At 38.0% G+C, this 25,157-nt stretch overlaps 1 protein-coding gene across 7 annotated transcripts in view; it reads left to right on the top strand.

Moving 5' to 3' along the window:
* The window catches only part of LOC127871412 (twinkle mtDNA helicase-like), a 70,207-nt gene that overhangs the window by 19,932 nt on the left and 25,118 nt on the right, over window positions 1-25,157 (top strand). For all 7 annotated transcript variants that reach the window (XM_052414323.1, XM_052414320.1, XM_052414322.1 and 4 more), the window contains 6 exons: window positions 91-269; window positions 7,363-7,534; window positions 9,463-9,584; window positions 13,173-13,344; window positions 13,978-14,112; window positions 16,329-16,402. In XM_052414323.1, the coding sequence (XP_052270283.1) occupies window positions 91-269; window positions 7,363-7,534; window positions 9,463-9,584; window positions 13,173-13,344; window positions 13,978-14,112; window positions 16,329-16,402 (854 nt within the window). The remainder of the gene's footprint in view (window positions 1-90; window positions 270-7,362; window positions 7,535-9,462; window positions 9,585-13,172; window positions 13,345-13,977; window positions 14,113-16,328; window positions 16,403-25,157) is intronic.

Below are 25,157 nucleotides of genomic sequence, written 5' to 3'. Positions count from 1 at the left end.
GCTGATATGATTACATTTCAAAGTTTAACATTTTCTGCCAGTTGATATATCATGCACTGTTGATAATGTACATCTCATGGTACATTGCAGGGTTTACATAGAGCCACGTTCCAGAAGTATGGTGTGAAGCTTCAGTTGGAGAATGGCAAGTACAAGGTGATATTTCCTGTGCAGTCCCCACAGGGGGTTGTGACTTCCTTAAGGGTGCGGAGTGGAAGCCTGTCAGAAGAAGGGGACATCAGTATCCAACCAGTGTATAACATTCCCAGGTGAGTGATGGTCAATATCAAGTTGCTGGTTTATGTTTGTCTTAGTTTTTAGTTGTTTGTTTGCGAACAACTAAGGTTAATATCACGTTTTGAAAACAGAATTTGTTAAAGACCCAAAACCTGATAACTGCCACATGCATCCATGCAGTGAAGTCGTATCATTTATGCCAGAGGTTTCAGTTCTTCCAATATATTCATTCACAAAGGGACGCATAATGTGAATATCTGTTAAATGGAATATTTATAATGGAGCGTATATAGAAAAAAATCAAACAATTTTTTCATTAATACGTGTCTCGGAAGAGAATGTTCATGATTGATTAAAATAGTTCACTATTTGCTGCGTCTTAATCACATGGTATTTTTGCGCAGCAAAGGTCATTCAAAATCCGTGGCTATTAATAGATATAACTACTGCTTATCAACAAGTACATGTGTATACATGTAGTGGGTTATAAAGAGTCAAATACACTATCAGGTGTCTGTTGTGTAACCTCATTGATATTGCTTGCTAGTGCAGCAGGGTTAAATTTGATAGGTGTGGCGAACGTTCTTTTGTTCTCTACAGGTAGCTACGATCTCTCTTGTATTTTTTTGCACGGGTGATAACAACGCAATAGTATATGGTTAAGTGTGTTTAATTGCACAGTTCTCAAACAGTTGAACATGAGTTCACCAATTACTACAGGTATACTATAGACAACAACAAAAATGCTTTATAATCAATAAATCGAATATAAAAACAACTTAATATAACAAGAAATATGTTTTTCAAAGATATCAGGCGTAAATGCTGACATTGATTTAAAGTTTGAAATTAACGTTTCTTTACAAGTAAATTGAAAAAAACGTTTTACTATTGTGGGTTTTTTCACTTGTTAGTTGCATATTCACCTCATGAAATGTGTGTTAACTTGTTATAGTCAAACTACACATTAATGTTAATAGATAAAAATTATACAACGAGTGTTCACATCATATATGTCTGCACATGGTTTATTAAGAGTTTATTTCTTCACCATTGAAATATATTGTATGTTTATATTTGATTAACGTGCAGTCTTTCTTTTGACACATTCAAATCACACTTTCATAGCTGCATCATGCAAAAATGGGTGTTATGACATTTCCGCTAGCGTAGCTCAAGCCCATCCTTGCGATTGCGCAGTCTGGTCAGGGGAAATGCTGCCTGCTATAGAATCACTCAAGGTTTTATGTTCTCATTTTGTATCTCCTGACCAGATTGAGAGATGCGCAGACTGAGTGGGCTATAGATATGATGGCGCATATCGCATAAGACCCATTTTAGCATGAGGCGGGTTTAAAAAAACTGTCATTGCTAATTGTAAATGGCTCATTTAAGCAAAATGCATTTCGATATACAGTGATTTTAAGCTCCACTAGCCAGAGGCCAGCAGGGCTTATATTATGGTCCTGCGTCCGTCGTGCGTGCGTCTGTGCGTGCATTAACTTTTTCTTTAAACATCTTCTTCTCCTAAACTACATGTCCAATTCCGATGAAACTTCTCACATATGTTCCTGGGGTGAATCTCTTTCAAATTTGTCCAAATTATGCCACAAAATTGAAAATTTGCTTATATAAGGCCTATTTTTTTGAAAACTTTCAAAATCTTTTCCTCCATAACCATTGGGCCTAGGGCTATCAAATTTGGTATGTAGAGACATCTAATAGCCCTCTACCAAATATGTTCAAATTATGCCCCTGGGGTCAAATTTGATCCTGCCCCGGGGGTCACAAAATTGAAAATTTGCTTATATAAGGCCTATTGTGTGAAAATTTTCAAAATCTTTTCCTCCATAACCATTGGGCCTAGGGCTATCAAATTTGGTATGTAGAGACATCTAATAGTCCTCTACCAAATTTGTTCAAATTATGCCCCTGGGGTCAAATTTGACCCTGCCCCGGGGGTCACACAAATGAACATAATGCTTATATAAAGCCTATTTTGTGCAAACTTTAGAAAACTGCTTGTCCATAACCGTAGGGCCTAGGGCTACCAAACTTGGTATGTAGTGACATCTAGTAGTTCTCTACTTAGTTTGTTCAAATTATGCCCCTGGGGTAAAATTTGACCCTGCCCCGAGGGTCACAAAAATGAACATACGCTTAAATAAGGCCTATTTTGTGCAAACTTTAAAAATCTGCTTGTCCATAACTGTATGGCATAGGGCTACCAAATTTGGTATGTAGTGACAACTTATAGTCCTCTACCAAATTTGTTCAAATTAAGCCCCTGGGGTCAAATTTGACCCTGCCCCTGGGGTCACAAAAATGAACATATGCTTATATAAAGCCTATTTTTGTGCAAACTTTAAAAAAAAGTTTGTCCATAACCGTAGGGCCTAGGGCTACCAAATTCGGTATGTAGTGACATCTAATAGTTCTCTACTTAGTTTGTTCAAATGATGCCCATGGGGTTAAATTTGACTCTGCCCTGGGGGTCACAAAAATGAAAATACGCTTAAATAAGGCCTATTTTGTGCAATCTTTAAAAATCTGCTTGTCCATAACCATATGGCATAGGGCTACCAAATTTGGTATGTAGTGACATCTAATAGTCATCTACCAAATTTGTTCAAATTATGCATCTGGGGTCAAATTTGACCTTGCCCCGGGGGTCACACAAATGAACATATGCTTATATAAAGCCTATTTTGTGCAAACTTTAAAAATCTTTTTGTCCATAACCGTAGGGCCTATGGCTACCAAATTTGGTATGTAATGACATCGAATAGTTCTCTTCTTAGTTTGTTCAAATTATGCCCATGGGATCAAATTGACCCTACCCCGGGGGTCACAAAAATTAACATACGTTAAATAAGGCCTATTTTGTGCAAACTTTAAAAATCTGTTTGTCCATAACTGTATGGCATAGGACTTAAAATTTGGTATGTAGTGACATCTAATAGTTCTGTAACAATTTTGTTCAAATTAAGCCCCTGGGGTCAAATTTGACCCTGCCCCGGGGGTCCAAAAATTAACATATGCTAATATAAAACCTATTTTGTGCAAACTTTGAAATCATTTTGTCCATAACCATAGGGCCTATGGCTACCAAATTTGGTATGTAGTGACATCTAATAGTTCTGTAACAAATTTGTTCAAATTAAGCCCCTGGGGTTAAATTTGACCCTGCCCCGGGGGTCCGAAAATTAACATATGCTTATATATAGCCTATTTTGTGCAAACATTGAAATCTTTTTGTCCATAACCGTAGGGCCTAGGGCTATCAAATTTGGTATGTAGAGACATCTTATAGTACTCTACCAATTTTTTTCAAATTATGCCCCTGGGGTCAAATTTGACCCTGCCCCGGGGCACACACAAATGAACATAATGCTTATATAAAGCCTATTTTGTGCAAACTTTAAAACTCTGCTTGTCCATAACTGTAGGGCCTAGGGCTACCAAATTCGGTATGTAGTGACATCTAATAGTTCTCTACTTAGTTTGTTCAAATAATGCCCCTGGGGTAAAATTTGACCCTTCCCCGGGGGTCACAAAAATGAAAATACGCTTAAATAAGGTCTATTTTGTACAAACATTTAAAATCTACTTGTCCATAACCGAATGGCATAGGGCTACCAAATTTGGTATGTAGTGACATCTAATAGTCCTCTACCAAATTTGTTCAAATGATGCCCCTGGGGTCAAATTTGACCCTGCACCGGGGGTCACACAAATGAACATATGCTTATATAAAGCCTCTTTTGTGCAAACTTTAAAAATCTTTTTTTCCATAACCGTAGGGCCTAGGGCTACAAAATTCGGTATGTAGTGACATCTAATAGTTCTCTACTTAGTTTGTTCAAATTATGCCCATGGGGTCAAATTTGATCCTGCCCCGGGGTCACAAAAATGAACATAAGCTTAAACAAGGCCTATTGTGTGCCGACTTTAAAAATCTGCTTGTCTATAACCGTATGGCATAGGGCTACCAAATTTGGTATGTAGTGACATCTAATAGTCCTCTACCAAGTTTGTTCAAATTAAGCCCCTGGGATCAAATTTGACCGTTCCCCAGGGGTCACAAAAATGAACCTATGCTTATATAAAGCCTATTTTGTGCAAACTTTAAAAACTTCTTGTCCATAACCATTGGGCCTATTTCTACCAAATTTGGTATGTATTAAAATCTTAAAGTTTGAACATATGCTTATATAAAGCTTATTTTGTGCAAACTTTTAAAATCTTTTTGTCCATAACCGTAGGGCCTAGGGCTTCCAAATTTGGTATGTAGTGACATCAAATAGTTATCTTCTTTGTTTTTTCAAATTATGACCCAGGGTCAAATTGTCCCTGTCGCGGGGGGCACAAAAATGAACATATGCTTAAATAAGGCTTATTTTGTGCAAACTTTAAAAATCGTCTTGTTCATAATTATAGAGCCTAGGGCTACTAAATTTGGTATGTAGTGACATCTAATAGTTCTCTACCAAATTTGTTCAAATTATTTCCCTGAGACAAATTTGACCCTGCCCCAGGGGTCACAAAACTGAACATATGCTTATATAAAGCCTCTTTTGTGCAAACTTTAAAAATCTTCCTCTCCATAACCATTGGGCCTAAGGCTACCAAATTTGGTATGTAGTGACATCTTATAGTTTTCTACCAAGTTTGTTAAAATTATGCCCCTGGGGCCAAATTTATATATAAAAATGCTCACCCTTCCAATTTTAAGCGCCCAGTGGGACGAGGATTAGTAAGAGAAAGTCACATGCTTGAGTGTATTTCAACCCATGCACATTGCACGCTTTGTTCGCATAAAAAACAGTGGAGCGATACAGGGCCATCATGGCCCTCTTGTTTTCATTCAAAATCGGTTCCGGTAACCGGAGCCATTCCCAATAGAAAAAAGTATATATTTTTCCCAAATGGGAGCTAAAAATTCCCAATGGAAGGTTTCCCCCCCCCCCCCAATTTTTTTTTTCGATCTCAATATTTTCTTCATCTCCCATCCATATAAGTTCAACCTTAATAAATATAATACTGAACACACTTGTATCCTCAATTTTTACGCATTTTTAGCAAAACAACAATAACACTACAGGTAATTTCCCAGTTTTAGTCAAAACACCGCAAATTTTCCCAATCCAAAGGGACCTGGCCCCATTCCCAAAACAATATATAAAATTGAATTCAAAATAGCAAATACAGCAAACTGGCAAATAAGGATAGCCTCTTCAGGCTTGCAGGAACTATTTCCAGATGTGCTGACCAAGTATGGCAAACATTTGTGTTTAGATAATTAAACGAGTTTCCTCTTATTGTGACACTATACTATTTTGGTTGTGTTTGTTTTCTCATTTTGAAAGCAAAACTGTGTTTATCAGAAGCCGTCTTCTCCTTTAGTGACCAAGTACAGGCCGTGAAATTTTGCAAGATGGATTTTAACACGTAATTGTAACTGGGCTAAAATGTGTGTCTTTTCTGTTTGAAAGTGCAGACAGCAGTTTGGAACTCCTAACACCTAAGAGTGTTACATTCTTTACGCTGTGAACAGGCACAGTGATGTAGCCAATGTTCAGGGGATTTCTTTAGAATAAAGCTATGAAATATCAAATGTATTCATTTGTGTCTGCTGGCATAAAGGTCATTTAAGGTAAAAAGCTGGGTAAAATAGCTGAACGGAAAAAGCGCATTAGTGTTCTATACCAATCTTAAGGTCAGTGACTTGTTGACACAGTGTGAATTGAGAGGGTAACAAGTAATGCATCAACAACAACACAGGGTCAACAGGGCTGTTTTTATGACTACCTTTTTTGTGAGTTAAAAGTTTTACTTGCAGATTAATTGTCCCCTACCGGTGAAACCGGAGGGGACTTATGGTTTGCGTTCTGTGTGTCCGTGAGTCTGTCACACTTTTCTGGATCCTTCGATAACTTTAAAAGTTCTTCATATTTTTTCATGAAACTTGAAACATGGATAGATGGCAATATGGAGATTAGGCACGTCATTTCATTTTGTTCCTACATCAAGAATTCTGGTTGCTATGGCAACAAATAGAAATATTGCTGAAAATGGAGGATCCTGCGATAACTTTAAAAGTTATTCATATTTTTTCATGAAACTTGAAACATGGATAAATGGCAATATGGAGATGATGCACATCATTTTATTTTGCTCCGACATCTTATGTGCCTTCAGCGCTTTGATTTTATAGTGCTCTGCAGTATTAAATATTGTTTTTTGACTTCTCAGATGAGTCATGTTTTTTCTAACAACACTATGACTACTAAAGAATTTGCTACAATTTAAACTTGTAATTATGAAAATGCTTAAACTGAGAAAAATACTTTTTGGTAACAAATATTCATTAATAACATTTCTAGGTTATAAGAATGTTAGTTCTAAAAATCATATTGCTACATAAATTTAATAGCAGCCTTGCTAAACAATTTGATTGAACAATGTTTCTTATTTCAATGTGTCAATGATTATGTTATTGTAATACTTTGAAATTATTCAAATATTACAGAGTTTATTTATTTTGCATTAAAGTGAAAAAAAAGTATTGACAATGATTTTTAGTGTGCATGCTGGGCAATAGTGTCTATTTCCACTCTTAAATCAAATATTCCAACGTACATATGAAGTCATGAAGCAAGAGCTATCTTATGTGAATAATACTATGTGTGAAAATGAGCGCACAAACAAACACATTAAATTAAATATTGATGAAAAGACATAACTACTAGAAATTGGACCAAGATATAATAAGTTTAAAATAGCAATTGTACTTTAAATATCTAAGTTTGATTTGTACATAAAATATCTACTTCAAATAAAAAGGAAAACATAAATTCTGAAAAAAAAATACTTTAAAATAATATGGAAGTTGATTTCAGATTATCAGTGTTAGCAGTTATCTACTTTATAAAAACTATTTTACTAGTCATTCATTGTTATTTATTAAAAACATCAACAACATGGATTAGGTGAGTACCATCATAAAAATATCTGAACATGACCAATAAGTTAAAATATGATAAGAAATAGGGGGAAACATTCTGTTAGTTTGAATGTAAGTAACAGGTATTTTACCCTGCATTGTATGTCTTTCTTAAATAGATCCAAAAAGCAGAGGGACTTGTTTGGATGGCAGTTAATGGACCACGCTGCCAAAAAGCAGTCCAAGAACCAGGTTGTGATCACAGACAGCGAGGTGAACGCCATGGCTATCTTTCAGGAGACTGGCATTCTGTCTATTGTGCTAGATAAGGTCTCTCAACTGCCTCAGGAGGTACTATGTTACGGAAGCCTATTTGTGTCTTGTTCTGAGAAAACTGGGCATAATGCATGTGCATAAAGTGTCGTCCCAGATTAGCCTGTGCAGTTTCTAATCAGGGACGACACTCTCCGCTTAAACTAGATTTTCGGTAAAAAAGGACTTCCTTTAAACGAAAAATAATATTAATCTGGGACGACACTTAACGCACATGCATTTTGCTCAGTTTTTCACAGTACAAGACACATTTATTCTTACTCTTTCAAATATACATTATGTTGGAGTTATAATTGGTCAGTCTTGTTGCATGAAATTTTGTAAGTTTTGTGGAGTAAACTATATCTACATTCCTCAACAGATTAAATCACTCCCAAATAGATTCGCTAGAAACTTTTCATGCGAAATGATTTTGTTAGAAAATATGCATTTGAAAGCATTTAATGTTCTTTTGATGTCACTTTGTCTTATTTCTTTTCATCAAGTTTCATGTAAGGGTCACAATATCAGAACTTGCCAGTTAGCATTCAATGTCATATCTTTAGCAACATAAAACTATGGTACGTTGCCTTATATCTTTTTTTTAACTGGAAAATGTTGCTTGAATTTGGTGCTAAACACCAAGAAACACACATTTCAAAAGACTGAAATATGTGTAGCATATCTTTGACTCACGATATTGTTGATATTCTTAAGATTGTTTAAGGTTTTATACATGAGTATATATATATTGTACATGGCATAAATAAAAAGTGTGATTATTGATTTTTATGACCCCGGATCAAATGATCAGGGGTATATTGTTTTTGGCCTGTCTGTCTGGCATTGTATGTGTCTGTCTCTTGTTTTATAATTTGTTGTTGAAAACATGTTCATTAAGTAAGGCTTAGAGCACTAAAACCATCAGCCATAGCTGTTGTTTCAGTTTTTGGTGCGGAGAAACTAAAATTGTGTGTTTGAAATATACCTTGCACATTTTGTATTCTATGTATCCAATCATTTTGACATTTTCTGTCTTAATTGTTAAAGTAAAGAATAGAAAATGGCTACAAACAATTCTTAAAAGTAAAAAGATAATAATCAACATGATGTCACTAAACTGTTTGTGATTGCTTTATTAAATTAAGTGGATATGTACAATAATTTATTATGCCCCCTTCTAAGAAGGCGTATATTGTTTTGCATGATGTAGGTCAGTCAGTCTTACGGTAGACCAGTTCGTTTCAGATCAATAACTCGTGAAAGATTTGACCAATTGGCTTGATACTTCACATGTACATAGGCCTTGGACAGTAAATGACCCCTCTTGAAATTGGGGTCACTGGGTCAAAGGTCAAGGTCACTGTGCCAATAAGTATGAAAATAGTTTCTGATCAATAACTCATCAACGAATTGACCGATTGGCTTGATACTTCACATGTACATTGGCCTTGAACAGTTGATGACCCCTATTTAAATTGGGGTCACTAGGTCAAAGGTCAAGGTCACTGTCAAAATAAGTGTGAAACTTGTTTCCAATCAAAAACTCGTTAACGCATTGCCTGATTGGCTTGATACTTCACAATTGAATTGGCCTTTCACAGTAGATGACCCCTATTGAAATTGGAATCACTAGGTCAAGGTCACTGTCACAATAAGCGTGAACATAGTTTTGGATCAATAAATCATCAACCAATTGACCGATTGGCTTAATACTTCCCATGTGCATTGGCTTTGGACAGTAGATAACCCCTATTGAAATTGGGGTAACTAGGTAAATGGTCAAATTAACTGTCACAATAAGTGTGAAAATTGTTTCTGATCAATAACTCGTCAACCAATTTACTGATTGGATTTACACTGGATGTCTCCAACAGCAAAACTCTTAAGAAAGGTTGTTATTTGGTTCATGCGGTTAAAATGATGGGATAAGATTAATGTATGTATAAGACTATGTTGCATTTCAGGTTCTTCCACATCTTGAGTCGTATGAGAAGATCACTCTGTGGCTTGGGAAGGACATCACAGCCTGGCAGAATGCCAAGCCATTCGCACTCAAATTAAATGAGAAACGGGTCTTCATATTCAGGTATGCATTCATTTCAAAGTGATAATGCACTAAGTTACTGATTTAAGCTGAATTTATTAAGCTAGGTATTTGTATAAATGTCTTCAAAAGAGCTTATTTATATTTTATGTGCGCCAAACTACAAAGATATCTTGTATGTTAGGACAAAAATATCAAGTGATTGAAGTGTGCCATCTTTTATAAAAATGGGAATTAATCTGCCATATGCAATATAAGCAATTGTTTCAAAAAGGCACATTTGGATGGGAAAAAAACATTTTGCTACAGTTTTCTTCACATATGACATGAAAAACAAACAATAAGAAAACATGATTAGCTCACCTGAGCACAACGTGCTCATGGTGAGCTTTTTTGATCGCCTTTTGTCCTTCGTCCGTCGTTCAACGTCAACATTTGCCTTGTTCACTCTCTAGAGGCCACATTTATTGTCCAATCTTCATGAAATTTGGTAGGAAGATTCGTTTCAATGATATCTTGGATGAGTTCGAAAATGGTGACGTTTGCTTGAAAAACATGGCGGCCAAGGGGCGGGGCATTTTTCCTTATATGGCTTTATATGGCTAAAGCAAAATCTTGTTAACACTCTAGAGGCCACATTTATTGTCCGATCCTCATAAAACTTGGTCAGAAGATTTTTCCCAATAATATCTTGGACAAGTTGGAAAATGATGTCGGTTGGTTGAAAAACATGGCCGCCAGGGGGCAGGGCATTTTTCCTTATATGGCTATAGTATAACCTTGTTAACACTCTAGAGGCCATATTTATTTTCCGATCTTCATGAAACTTGCTCAGAAGATTTGTCCCACTGATATCTTGGATGAGTTCCGAAATGGTAACCTTTGGTTGAAAAACATGGCTGCCAAGGGGCTGCACATCACATTTATTTTCCGTTTTTCATGAAACTTGCTCAGAAGATTTGTCCCACTGATATCTTGGATGAGTTCAGAAATGGTAACCTTTGCTTGAAAAACATGGCTGCCAAGGGGCGGGGCATTTTTCCTTATATGGCTATATATGACTATAGTAAAATTTTGTTAACACTCTAGAGGCCACATTTATTGTCCAATCTTCATGAAACTTGGTCAGAAAATTCATCCCAATAATATCTTGGACGTGTTCGCAAATGATGCCGGTTGGTTAAAAAACATGGCCGCCAGGGGGCGGGGCATTTTTCCTTATATGGCTATAGTTAAACCTTGTTAACATTCTAGAGGCCACAGTTATCGTCCAATCTTGATGAAATTTGGTCAGAAGATTTGTCTTAATGATATCTTGGATGAGTTCAAAAATGGTTATGTTTGCTTGAAAAACATGGCCGCCAAGGGGCGGGGCATTTTTGCTTATATGGCTATATATGGCTATAGTAAAATCTTGTTGACATTCTAGAGGCCACATTTATAGTCCGATCTTCATGAAACTCGGTCAGAAGATTCATCCCAATAACATCGTGGAAGAGTTAAAAAATGATGCCAGTTGGTTGAAAAACATGGCCACCACGGGGGAGGGGCTATTTTCCTTATATGGTTATAGTAAAACCTTGTTAACACTCTAGAGGTCACATTTATTTTCCGATCATCACATGAAACTTGGTCAGAAGATTTGTCCCAATGATATCTTGGATGAGTTCGAAAATGGTTTTGGTTGCTTTAAAAACATGGCCACCAGGGGTGGGGCATTTTTCCTTATATGGCTATATATGGCTATAGTAAAACCTTGTTAACACTCTAGAGGCCACATTTATTGTCCAATCTTCATGAAATTTGGTCTGAAGATTGGTCTCAATGATATCTTGGATGAGTTTGAAAATAATTATGTTTGCTTGAAAAAAATGGCTTCCAAGGGGCGGGGCATTTTTCCTTATAGCAAAATCTTGTTATAGCAACACTCTAGAGGCCACATTAAATTTATTGTCCGATCCTCATAAAACTTGGTCAGAAGATTCCTCCCAATAATATCTTGGACGAGTTCAAAAATGATGCCGGTTGGTTGAAAAACATGGCTGCCAGGGGGCGGGGCATTTTTCCTTATATGGCTTTAGTAAAACCTTGTTAAGACTCTAGAGGCCACATTTATTTTTCGATCTTCGTGAAACGTGGTCAGAAGATTTATCCCAATAATATCTTGTTATCTCAGGTGAGCGACTTTGGGCCTTTCAGGCCCTCTTGTTAATATTTATTCAGTAAAGTATATTTGTGTGGATGGAAAAAATTACAGAATTGGTATTCATATATGTTCTGTTATTTAAGAGCTCCAATATTTGATCGCCTGGTATTTGAAAAATGTAAACTAGATCTGAAAGTTTATCATACTTTATTATGGTCAAAACTGTGCATAGGACCTTTAGGTCAAAAAGTAGACATACAGGCAGTCATACTTTATCCTGGAATTTAATACATGGGGCTCTCATTATTTTTGTTAAGTTGTCTTACATATTTCACTAAACAAATTGCAGCTTTTTTTAGAGCAGGCTTAATAGTGAAGCAAGAAAATGTGTTTATTCATCAACAGTTTGAGAGTTTAGAAAATGTTTGATGATAGATGCCAAATAGCATGTTAAATTGCAAGCAATTTTGCATTATGAGCTAGATAATAAACAGTGATTTACACTTTCCACTTTGGGATTACCAGTTACTTGAAAGGTCGATTTTGACACCTCTCCTGTGTACTTGAGATCCAAAATAGGAATAGAGTATTGGTAATTAGAAACTTTAAGTGGCAATTTATGTACTTAGTATGCTGATAAAAAAAAGGTGCAACAGGTATCAAAATAGCAAAGGAATATTTAAACCTTTTATATTATTCAATAATTCGATTGTAGGACATAAGCCCCCCAGGACAAAACCCCCCCAATGAAAAAATGAACATTTTGACAATTGCCCCCCAGTAGAAATGACGGGTAGGATATAAGCCCCCCAGTGCTTATTTTGCATCTGGATATTTGCCCCCCAATGCTTATTTTAGAAGTGGACATTAGCCCCCCAGTGCTAATATCATATGTTGTTTCCATTAGACTATTATATCTCTGTATTTGGATTCAGTATTATTTCATATCTCCTAAATATATAATCATAGAAACTTGGATCATTATAATTCGAAATAAAAAAGGTCCAGAAACTCACTTCAATTGCCTAATCTTAGGTAAGACAAACATCTTAAAGAATTTGAATTGTTTTTTAATTAATCAATCAAAAGGATTATCAGTTTGTTAAAGGTGTGACATGTGGCTTTGAAAATATACTTGTTAATGAAAATTAAAGGCTTCTGTATTTAATCAATAAAAAGGATTAAAAGGTGGTGATAACTGGACATGATTATCTGCTCAATCGAGTAATGTCATTTAGAATTAGGCACTTGGGGGCAAATGTCCACGTCTAACATAAGCACTGGGGGGCAAATGTCCAGATGCAAAATAAGCACTGGGGGGCTTATATTCTACCTGTCATTTCTACTGGGGGGCAATTGTCCAAATGTTCATTTTTTCATTGGGGGGGTTTTGTCCTGGGGGGCTTATGTCTGGATCCCCAATAATTCAAATCACTTTGACAGTGTGGATTCCATGTCCATGAAGATGCTACTGTACATTTCAGGCCAACAATTCTGAAGCAGATGCCACTGGAGTGTGTCCAGTTGGGATCATCAATGCAAGGCGTTCTAGCAGAGGCGTGTCTGATCAGCCACAAGGACATCCTGTCAACATCATACTTGCGAGACGAGGTGCTGGCAGAGCTCCAACAGTTTGACAAAGTCTGCGGAGTCAAGGTTTGTCTGTGAAAAAGTAGGCCAATATGTGTGAAATCAATTATAAATTATCTTGAATTGTTTCCATGTTTGTACTTGTGTTGTTACCTGAGTGTCGCCTAATATCATGGTTACAGCTGGCATACCTATTACTCTATCACCAATGTTTGTTGAAGCACTCCCTTTGATTGTGTCATCATCGTTCATTACCAAAATATTTATGTTTTTAAATATCCATCATTTTTCATTCTTTTTATGCCCCCCTTCAAAGAAGAGGGGGTATATTGTTTTGCACATGTCGGTCGGTTGGTCGGTCCGTCAACCAGATGGTTTTTGGATGATAACTCAAGAAGGATCATTAAATTTCATAGGTACATTGATCATGACTGGCAGATGACCCCTATTGATTTTCAAGTCACTAGGTCAAAGGTCAAGGTCACAGTGACAGAGAACGTATTCACACAATGGCTGCCACTACAACTGACGGCCCATATGGGGGGCATGCATGTTTTACAAACAGCCCTTGTTGACTTTTGAGTAGTCTGGATTGTCATCATGAAAAAAAGTATAGCATCCAAATCAATGTTAATGTAAGCATACACATTTCCACTGCAGCCAACCTTGAATGGACACAACTGTACTTGTTTTTTGCAGTGGCGTCGCTATGAAAAGTTGAATGATATCTTCAAGGGTCACCGACGCGGAGAGCTGACTGTGCTCACAGGACCTACAGGCTCCGGAAAGACCACATTTGTCTGCGAGTACTCCCTAGATCTCTGCATGCAGGGGGTAAGGCAAGTCTAGTGGGTGAATACTGCAGGGGGTAAGGCAAGTCTAGTGGGTGAATACTCTCTGCATGCAGGGGGTAAGGCAAGTCTAGTGGGTGAATACTCTCATTTAATGTGGCTGAACCTTGAAAATGGTTGGATTCCAGTTGATTTCATTTTATTTTGTTATGAACAATAAATAGCAATATCTTCTCTTTTGATTATCGTGTTTTATGTTGTTGTTGGCACTGGTTGTTACACATGGTTTTTGCTAGTTATTTGAATTCTCACATCTTTTATGTAGATCGAAAAATAAGTGAGTAATTTTTACAAGATTGAGCAGCAGTAATTGATAGTATGTCGGGAATATGAAACCTCAAATTGATAAAAACATCATGACTATTTAAAGTGCATTTACATTTTTTAAGTGAGAATTAAGTCTGATGCCTATATCAGACCTCGGATGGCCCTGGTCTTAATGGAAACGCATTAGTTTTACTTAATTGCACAAAGCCGCCTATTCTGTAGACCCTCTATATGAAACGTATTCACATGCTTACCATAAACCTTTGCCAATTAGATACATATTTTGAAGCATTTGTAGTCCCTCGGATAGTTAAATTTAATTAAGACTTTTTTTACTAGATTCAAGTTTATAGGGCTTCATTTGCGTTAAATTTAATTAAGACTTTTCTTACTAGATTCAAGTTTATAGGGCTTCATTTCCTATCCTTAGATACTGATGAGCAGCAGACAGCATAAAACATGATCAGACTGAGAGTTTCTCACAGGCTGTTCTGGTTTCATCCTGTTTGCACATAGCCATTTTCACTTTGCTTTTGAGTGGGAAAGGGTTAATTTACTTGTTCATGTTCATCTAACTGCAAAAGAAAATCTGGCTTTAGTACTGTTTTCATATTTATACCCCCACAAACGAAGTTTACGGGGGTATATAGGAGTGATGTGTGTCGGTCGGTCTGTCAGTCCGTATTAAGTGTCCTCTCTCTAATTCAAGTTGTTTTCATCCGATCTTCATCAAACTTGGACAGATGTTGTATCTAGATGATGTCTAGGTTAAGTTAGAATATGGGTCATTGCGGGTTAAAAACTAGGTCACGGGGTCACATTAAGCATTGAGCATGGTGTCCGCTCTCTAATTTAAGTTGTTTTCATCCCAGCTTCACCAAACTTGGTTAGAAGTTGTATCTAGATGATGTCTAGGCCATGTTTGAACATGGTTCATGGCAAATAAAAAACAAGGTCACGGGTTCACTTAGTGTGTTTTACACATTCAGCATGGTGTCCGCTCTCTAATTCAAGTAGTTTTCATCTGATCTTCACTAAACTTAGTGAAAAGTTGTATCTAGATGATGTCTAGGTCAAGTTTCAATATGGGTCATTCTGGGTCAAAAATTAGGTCATGGGGTCACTTAGTGTGTTTTAAAGGGGCCTTTTCACGGTTTTTGGCATGTTTTGAAATAAGTCATTAAATGCTTTATATTGATAAATGTAATCATTGGATCTTAAAAGCTCCAGTAATAAAATCAAGAATAAAATTTAAAAAAAGGAAAAAAAAAGTTGCAGCAGCTGGACTCGAACTGGTGACCCCCGGAGTCCTGGAGAAACCTGGAATAAAAACGCATAAGCCCGCTCTGCTATTCTGCCAAGCATACTTAGTTGAAGTATTTTATGCATTATATGAGCAATCTTCGTAGTTTCACAAAATTTAACGACAACAACAGAACTCTCCAAATTATTCAATCGTTTCGCGTTGCAAAGCTTTATAATTTTTAGGTTTTTAAATCGTCAAAAGATGCATATATTGGCTATATTAGACCATGGTAAATGTTCAGTAATACTGTTTCCTCACAAATATTATAACTAAAACGAAAATTTGCGAATCTGAAACAACTTTTTTCAATTTTGTCACTTTACCAAACCATGAAAAGATCCCTTTAAACATTCAGCCTGTTTTCCGCTCTCTAATTCAAATAGTTTTCATCCGATCTTCACCACACTTGGTTAGAAGTTGTATCTAGATGATGTGTAGGTCAAGTTTGAACATGGGCCATGCAGGGTCAAAAACTAGGTCACAGGGTCACTTAGTGCGTTTTAAAGATTGAGCATGGTGTCCGCTGTTTTTTGTGAAGACAACATGCAAAATATTCTGTGTCAATGCGGCATGTGGGGGTATTCGTCACGTCTGTAACAAAGCTCTAGTTCGTCTTTTTTTTTCAGGTAAACACATTGTGGGGAAGTTTTGAAATCAATAATGTTCGTCTGATTAAGTGCATGCTCCAGCAGTTTGCAGGGTGAGTCTTTTATAATGGTCAAAACTGACATGAGCTTAAAGGTCCCTGCATTAGTAAATGTCAAACCACTGATACGAGCCTTAAGGTCCCTGCAATTGTAAATGTCAAACCACTGACACGAGCCTTAAGGTCCCTGCATTAGTAAATGTCAAAACTGACACGAGCCTTAAGGTCCCTGCATTAGTAAATGTCAAACCACTGACACAAGCCTTAAGGTCCCTCCATAAGTAAATGTCAAACCACTGACACAAGCCTTAAGGTCCCTGCATTAGTAAATGTCAAACCACTGACACGAGCCTTAAGGTCCCTGCATTAGTAAATGTCAAACCACTGACACGAGCCTTAAAGTCCCTGCATTAGTAAATGTCAAACCACTGACACGAGCCTTAAGGTCCCTGCATTAGTAAATGTCAAACCACTGACACGAGCCTTAAGGTCCCTGCAATAGTAAATGTCAAACCACTTACACGAGCCTTAAGGTCCCTGCATTAGTAAATGTCAAACCACTGACACGAGCCTTAAGGTCCCTGCATTAGTAAATGTCAAAACTGACAAGAGCCTTAAGGTCCCTGCATTAGTAAATGTCAAAACTGACACGAGCCTTAAGGTCCCTGCATTAGTAAATGTCAAACCACTGACACAAGCCTTAAGGTCCCTGCAATAGTAAATGTCAAACCACTGACACGAGCCTTAAGGTCCCTGCAATAGTAAATGTCAAACCACTGACACGAGCATTAAGGTCCCTGCATTAGTAAATGTCAAACCACTGACACGAGCCTTAAGGTCCCTGCAATAGTAAATGTCAAACCACTGACAGAAGCCTTAAGGTCCCTGCATTAGTAAATGTCAAACCACTTACACAAGCCTTAAGGTCCCTGCAATAGTAAATGTCAAACGACTGACACGAGCCTTAAGGTCCCTGCAATAGTAAATGTCAAACCACTGACACAAGCCTTAAGGTCCCTGCATTAGTAAATGTCAAACCACTGACACGAGCCTTAAGGTCCCTGCATTAGTAAATGTCAAACCACTGACACGGGCCTTAAGGTCCCTGCATTAGTAAATGTCAAACCACTGACACGAGCCTTAAGGTCCCTGCATTAGTATATGTCAAAACTGACACGAGCCTTAAGGTCCCTGCATTAGTAAATGTCAAACCACTGACACAAGCCTTAAGGTCCCTGCAATAGTAAATGTCAAACCACTGACACGAGCCTTAAGGTCCCTGCAATAGTAAATGTCAAACCACTGACACAAGCCTTAAGGTCCCTGCATTAGTAAATGTCAAACCACTGACACAAGCCTAAAGGTCCCTGCAATAGTAAATGTCAAACCACTGACATGAGCCTTAAGGTCCCTGCATTAGTAAATGTCAAACCACTGACACAAGCCTTAAGGTCCCTGCATTAGTAAATGTCAAACCACTGACACAAGCCTTAAGGTCCCTGCAATAGTAAATGTCAAACCACTGACACAAGGCTTAAGGTCCCTGCATTAGTAAATGTCAAACCACTGACACAAGCCTTAAGGTCCCTGCAATAGTAAATGTCAAACCACGGACACGAGCCTTAAGGTCCCTGCATTAGTAAATGTCAAACCACTGACACAAGCCTTAAGGTCCCTGCATTAGTAAATGTCAAACCACTGACACAAGCCTTAAGGTCCCTGCATAAGTAAATGTCAAACCACTGACACAAGCCTTAAGGTCCCTGCAATAGTAAATGTCAAACCACTGTCATGAGCCTTAAGGTCCCTGCATGAGTAAATGTCAAACCACTGACACGAGCATTAAGGTCCCTGCATTAGTAAATGTCAAACCACTGACACGAGCCTTAAGGTCCCTGCAATAGTAAATGTCAAACCACTGACAGAAGCCTTAAGGTCCCTGCATTAGTAAATGTCAAACCACTTACACAAGCCTTAAGGTCCCTGCAATAGTAAATGTCAAACCACTGACATGAGCCTTAAGGTCCCTGCAATAGTAAATGTCAAACCACTGACACAAACCTTAAGGTCCCTGCATTAGTAAATGTCAAACCACTGACACGAGCCTTAAGGTCCCTGCATTAGTAAATGTCAAACCACTGACACGGGCCTTAAGGTCCCTGCATTAGTAAATGTCAAACCACTGACACGAGCCTTAAGGTCCCTGCATTAGTATATGTCAAAACTGACACGAGCCTTAAGGTCCCTGCATTAGTAAATGTCAAACCACTGACACAAGCCTTAAGGTCCCTGCAATAGTAAATGTCAAACCACTGACACGATCCTTAAGGTCCCTGCAATAGTAAATGTCAAACCACTGACACAAGCCTTAAGGTCCCTGCATTAGTAAATGTCAAACCACTGACACAAGCCTAAAGGTCCCTGCAATAGTAAATGTCAAACCACTGACACGAGCCTTAAGGTCCCTGCATTAGTAAATGTCAAACCACTGACAGAAGCCTTAAGGTCCCTGCATTAGTAAATGTCAAACCACTGACACAAGCCTTAAGGTCCCTGCAATAGTAAATGTCAAACCACTGACACAAGGCTTAAGGTCCCTGCATTAGTAAATGTCAAACCACTGACACAATCATTAAGGTCCCTGCAATAGTAAATGTCAAACCACGGACACGAGCCTTAAGGTCCCTGCATTAGTAAATGTCAAACCACTGACACAAGCCTTAAGGTCCCTGCATTACTAAATGTCAAACCACTGACACAAGCCTTAAGGTCCCTGCATTAGTAAATGTCAAACCACTGACACAAGCTTTAAGGTCCCTGCAATAGTAAATGTCAAACCACTGTCATGAGCCTTAAGGTCCCTGCAATAGTAAATGTCAAACCACTGACAAAAGCCTTAAGGTCCCTGCATTAGTAAATGTCAAACCACTGACAAGAGCCTTAAGGTCCCTGCAATAGTAAATGTCAAACCACTGACATGAGCCTTAAGGTCCCTGCATTAGTAAATGTCAAACCACTGACAAGAGCCTTAAGGTCCCTGCAATAGGAAATGTCAAACCACTGACATGAGCCTTAAGGTCCCTGCATAAGTAAATGTTAAACCACTGACACGAGCCTTAAGGTCCCTGCATTAGTAAATGTCAAACCACTGACACAAGCCTTAAGGTCCCTGCATTAGTAAATGTCAAAACTGACACGAGCCTTAAGATCCCTACATTAGTAAATGTCAAACCACTGACACAAGCCTTAAGGTCCCTGCATTAGTAAATGTCAAACCAAGCTTGCTCAGATTAGTTTTTGTGGTTTGTATTTTTCCTACTTGTTTGAAGTAATAATGAAAGAAGTATTGCTTATTTAGGAAAACAGCAAAGTCCTTGTAATTAGATTGGGTTATAGCAGACAGACAGGCAGATTGACACATGTGGTTTCTGTTTCTTTTGCATTGAATAATTTTGATAAAACTTTGAATATAGGCATTTAGACTTGCTTGGGTCTTCATTTTAGGACTGCCATTTAGGTCAAGATTATTGTCCCTTTTCAGTTAGAATAGAAGCACTAACAATATATGTTGAGGTAGCTTACATGCAGATCTAGCTCAGATAACCTGATTATTTAAATTACAGGATTGCAATTATTGTCCCCTACCAGTGAAACCGGAAGAGGGAACTTATGGTTTGTGCTCTGTCAGTCTGTCTGTCTGTCCGTCACACTTTTCTGGATCCTGCGATAACTTTAAAAGCTCTGAATATTTTTTCATGAATCTTGAAACATGGATAGATGGCAATATGGAGATTATGCACGTCATTATACCCCCACATACGAAGTTTAGGGTGGTATATAGGAGTGAGCTTATCTGTCGGTCAGTCGGTCCGTATTAAGTGTCCGCTCTCTAATTATGCCCCCCTTCGAAGAAGAGGAGGTATATTGCTTTGCTCATGTCGGTCTGTCGGTCGGTCGGTCGGTCTGTCGGTCCATCCACCAGGTGGTTGTCATACGATAACTCAAGAACGCTTGGGCCTAGGATCATGAAACTTCATAGGTACATTGATCATGACTCGTAGATGACCCCTATTGATTTTGAGGTCACTAGGTCAAAGGTCAAGGTCACGGTGACCTGAAATAGTAAAATGTTTTTTGAATGATTACTCAAGAACGCATATGCCTAGGATCATGAAACTTCATGGGTAGATTGATCATGACTTGCAGATGACCCCTATTGATTTTGAGGTCACTAGGTCAAAGGTCATGGTCACGATGACCCGAAATAGTAAAATGGTTTCCGGATGATAACTCAAGAACGCATACGCCTAGGATCATGAAACTTCATGGGTAGATTGATCATGACTTGCAGATGACCCCTATTGATTTTGAGGTCACTAGGTCAAAGGTCAAGGTCACGGTGACCCGAAATAGTAAAATGGTTTGCGGATGATAACTCAAGAACGCATACGCCTAGGATCATGAAACTTCATAGGTAGATTGATCATGACTTGCAGATGACCCCTATTGATTTTGAGGTCACAAGGTCAAGGTCACGGTGACCCGAAATAGTAAAATGATTTTCGGATGATAACTCAAGAACGCTTTTGCCTAGGATCATGACACTTCATAGGTACATTGATCGTGATCCGGAGATGACCCCTATTGATTTTACAGGTCACTAGGTCAAAGGTCAAGGTCACAGTGACAAAAATCGTATTCACACATTGGCCGCCACTACAACGGACAGCCCATATGGGGGGCATGCATGTTTTACAAACAGCCCTTGTTTAAGTTGTTTTCATCCGATCTTCACCAAACTTGGTCAGATGTTATATATTGATGATGTCTAGGTCAAGATCGAATATGGTTCATGCCGGATCAAAAACTAGGTCACGGGGTCACTTAGTGCGTTTTTAACATTGAGCATGGTGTCCGCTCTCTAATGCAAGTAGTTTTCTTCCGATCTTCACCAAACTTGGTCAGAAGTTGTATCTAGATGATGTTAAGGCCAAGTTTGATCATGGGCCATGCCAGATTAAAAACTAGGTCATGGGGTCACTTAGTACGTTTTACACATTCAGGATGGTGTCCGTTCTCTAATTCAAGTAGTTTTCATCCGATCTTCACCACTCTTGGTCAGAAGTTGTATCTAGATGACGTATAGGCCAAGTTCAAACACTGGCCATGCCGGGTCAAAAGCTAGGTCACGGGGTCACTTAGTGCCGTTTAAACATTGAGCATGGTGTCCCATGATTTTTGTGAAGACAACATGCAAAATATTCTGTGTCAATGCGGCATGTGGGGGTATTAGTCACGTCTGTGACAAAGCTCTTGTTAGCTCACATGAGCGATAGCTCAGGGTGAGCTATTGTGATCACTCAGCGTCCGTCCGTCCGTCCGTCTGTCTGTCTGTAAACAATTTGTAAACATCTTCTTCTACTAAACCATTGAGCCAATTTCAACTTAATTTCATGTGGAGCATCCCTAGGTCATGGGAAAAAAGAATTGTTAAAAAAAATTTGATCACATAACCAAGATGGCCGCCATGACCATTTATGGTAAAAACCTTAAAAAATCTTCTTGTCAGAAACCGCTCATCAGATTTTCAAAAAATTTCACAGGGATGACCTTTGAAGGCTCCCCTGAAAAAGTTGTTCAAAGAAATTTGATTCGTCAAAAAACATGGCCGCAGGAGCTCGTTGAACTTTGCATGTTTATTCGTTTTTGCCTATTTTGTGAAAACTTTCAAAAATCTTCCACATTTTTTGTCCGATCCTTTCCAAATTTGCACAGTGTCTTTATATCAATGAGGACACGAACCCTACAAAAAATGAGCATTATTGGTCCATGAAGTACAGAATTACCTCCCCTTGAATTGAGAAAATGGTGTTAATGCAATAAAGTCCAAATTTTTCATCCAATTCTTTCCAAACTTGTAAGGATTTAGCATGGTTCAAACAAGGGAAACAACTACGGTTTATGCATGTTATTTTTATTACAGATTTCCCTCCCTTTATTTCATTCAAAATCTCATTTTACAGCAGAGATTCCAAATCTGACATGTAAATGAGCCCCATATTTACTGCCAGTGCTAGGTTACCTTTTCCCATTTGATCATTCTTAAGTATTGGTCTTGTAATGCTGCTACTGCTTCTGCTACTGCTACTGCTACTACTACTACTACAACTACTACTACTACTACTTCTACTACTACTACTACTACTACTACTACTACTTCTACTACTACTACTACTACTACTTCTACTACTACTACCACTACTACTACTACTACTACTACTACTACTAGTACTACTACTACTAGTACTACTACCACCACCACCACCACCACCACCACCGCCACCACCACCACGTCTACTATTACTTCTTCTACTACTACTGCCACTACTACTACTACTTTTACCACTACTACTACTACTACTACTACTACTACTACTACTACTACTACCACTACTACTACTACTACTACTACTACTTCTACTACTACTACTACTACTACTACTACTTCTACTACTACTACTACTACTACTACTACTACTACTACTACTACTACTACTACTACTACTACTACTACTACTACTACAACTACTATTACTTCTACTACTACTACTACTACTTCTACTACTACTACTACTACTACTACTACTACTACTACTACTACTACTACTACTACTACTACACCACGACCACCACCATTCACAGTGACAAAAAACGTATTCACACAATGGCTGCTACTACAACTTATAGCCCATATAGGGGGGCGTGCATGTTTTACAAACAGCCCTTGTTTCTATGGGATTTTAACCACAACTGTTCATGTTTATCTCCGACACATATTTTTAGGTCACCTGTCATGAAGTGACACGGTGAGCTTATGTGATCGTGTGATGTCCGGCGTCCGTTGTGTGTGCCTGCGTGTGTCCATGCGTCCGTCCGTCAACAATTTGTTTGTGTAGACAGTAGAGGTCACAGTTTGCATCCAATCTTGATGAAATTTGGTCAAAATGTTTATCTTGATGAAATCCGGTTTGGGATTGTATTTGGGTAATCTGGGGTCAAAAACAAGGTCACTAGGTCAAATAATAGAACAACCTTCTGTAGACAATAGAGGTCACAGTTTCATCCAATCTTTATGAAATTTGGTCAGAATGTTTATCTTGATGAAATCTGGGTTGGGATTTTATTTGGGTCATCTGGGGTCAAAAACTAGGTCACTAGGTCAAATAATAGAAAAACCTTGTGTAGACATTAGAGATCACAGTTTTCATCCAACCTTTATGAAATTTGGTCAGAATTCTTGATGAAATCTGGGTGGGATTGTATTTGGGTCATCTGGGGTAAAAATCTAGGTCAAATAAATAGAAAAACCTTGTGTTGACAATAGAGGTCACAGTTTTCATCCAATATTTATGAACTGTGGTCAGAATGTTTATCTTGATGAAATCTGGATTGGGATTGTATTTGGGTCATCTAGAGTCAGGAACTAGGTCACTAGGTCAAATCATAGAAAAACATTATGTAGACAATAGAGGTCATAGTTTTCATCTGATCTTAATGAGTCAGGTGAGCGATTCAGGGCCATCATGGCCCTCTTGTTTTATTTTGTTGCTACGTCAAGAATTCTGGTTTCTATGGCAACAAATATAAAAAAAATACTGACAATGGTTAAGTTTCACCGTTAGGGGACCATATTGCTTGGCAATCTCTTGTTAAGTAATAGTTTAAAGGGGCCTTTTCACAGATTTTGGCATTTTTTAGCTTATTCATTAAATGCTTTATATCGATAAATGTAAACATTGGATAGTAAAAGCTCCAGTAAAAAATCAAGAATATAATTAAAAAAAGGAAAAGAACATTGCCCGGACCAGGTTTCGAACCAGTGACCCCTGGAGTCCTGCCAGAGTCCTGAAGTAAAAACGCTTTAGCCTACTGAGCTATTCCGCCGAGTACATGTACTTGAAGTATTTTATACCTTATATAAGCAATCTTCGTAGTTTCACAAAATTTAACGACAAAAACAGAACTCTCCAAATTATTCAATCGTTTCGCGTTGCAACGCTTTATAATTTTTAGGTTTTAAAATCGTCAAAAGATGCATATAATGGCTATATTAGACAATGGTAAATGTTCAGTATTACTGTTTCCTCACAAATATCATAACTAAAACGAAAGTTTGCGAATCTGAAACAACTTTTTTCAATTTTGTCAATTTACCAAAGCGTGAAAAGATCCCTTTAAAACGATTTTATGGCATTGCCAGGTTTCTTGTTGGTTATCTTAGTCATTTATCTCTAAAGATTTTAATGGTGTTTGTTTTTAAAAGTTCAAACTTAAATTTGAATTTGTCTGTATTTTTATACGCCCGTTTTTTCAAAACGGTACATATTATAGTTTCACCCTTGGCGGGCGGGTGGGTGGGCAGTCGGTTGGCGTCCACAGCAGTTTCCAGTCTCTAATTCAAATAGTTTTCATCCGCTCTTCACCAAACTTGGTAAAAAGTTGTATCTAGACAATATCTAGGTCAAGTTGGAATGTGGGTCATGCCAGGTCAAAAACTAGGTAACGGGGTCACTTGGTGCATTTCAAGCATTTAACATGGTGTCCGCTCTCTAATTGAAGTAGTTTTCATCAGATCTTCACCAAATTTGGTCAGAAGTTCTGTCTAGATGATATCTAGGTCAAGTTAAAATATGGGTCATGCCAGGTAAAAAAAAAATTCACAGGGTCACTTAGTGCATTTCAAGGATTTAGCATAGTGTCTGCTCTCTAATTGAAGTAGCTTTCATCTGATCTTCACCAAATTTGGTCA

The sequence above is a fragment of the Dreissena polymorpha genome, chromosome 3, assembly GCF_020536995.1.
Source record: "Dreissena polymorpha isolate Duluth1 chromosome 3, UMN_Dpol_1.0, whole genome shotgun sequence".
NCBI lineage: Eukaryota > Metazoa > Mollusca > Bivalvia > Myida > Dreissenidae > Dreissena > Dreissena polymorpha.
Note: the sequence above shows the minus strand (reverse complement) of the source record. Positions and strands in the feature narration are given on the sequence as shown.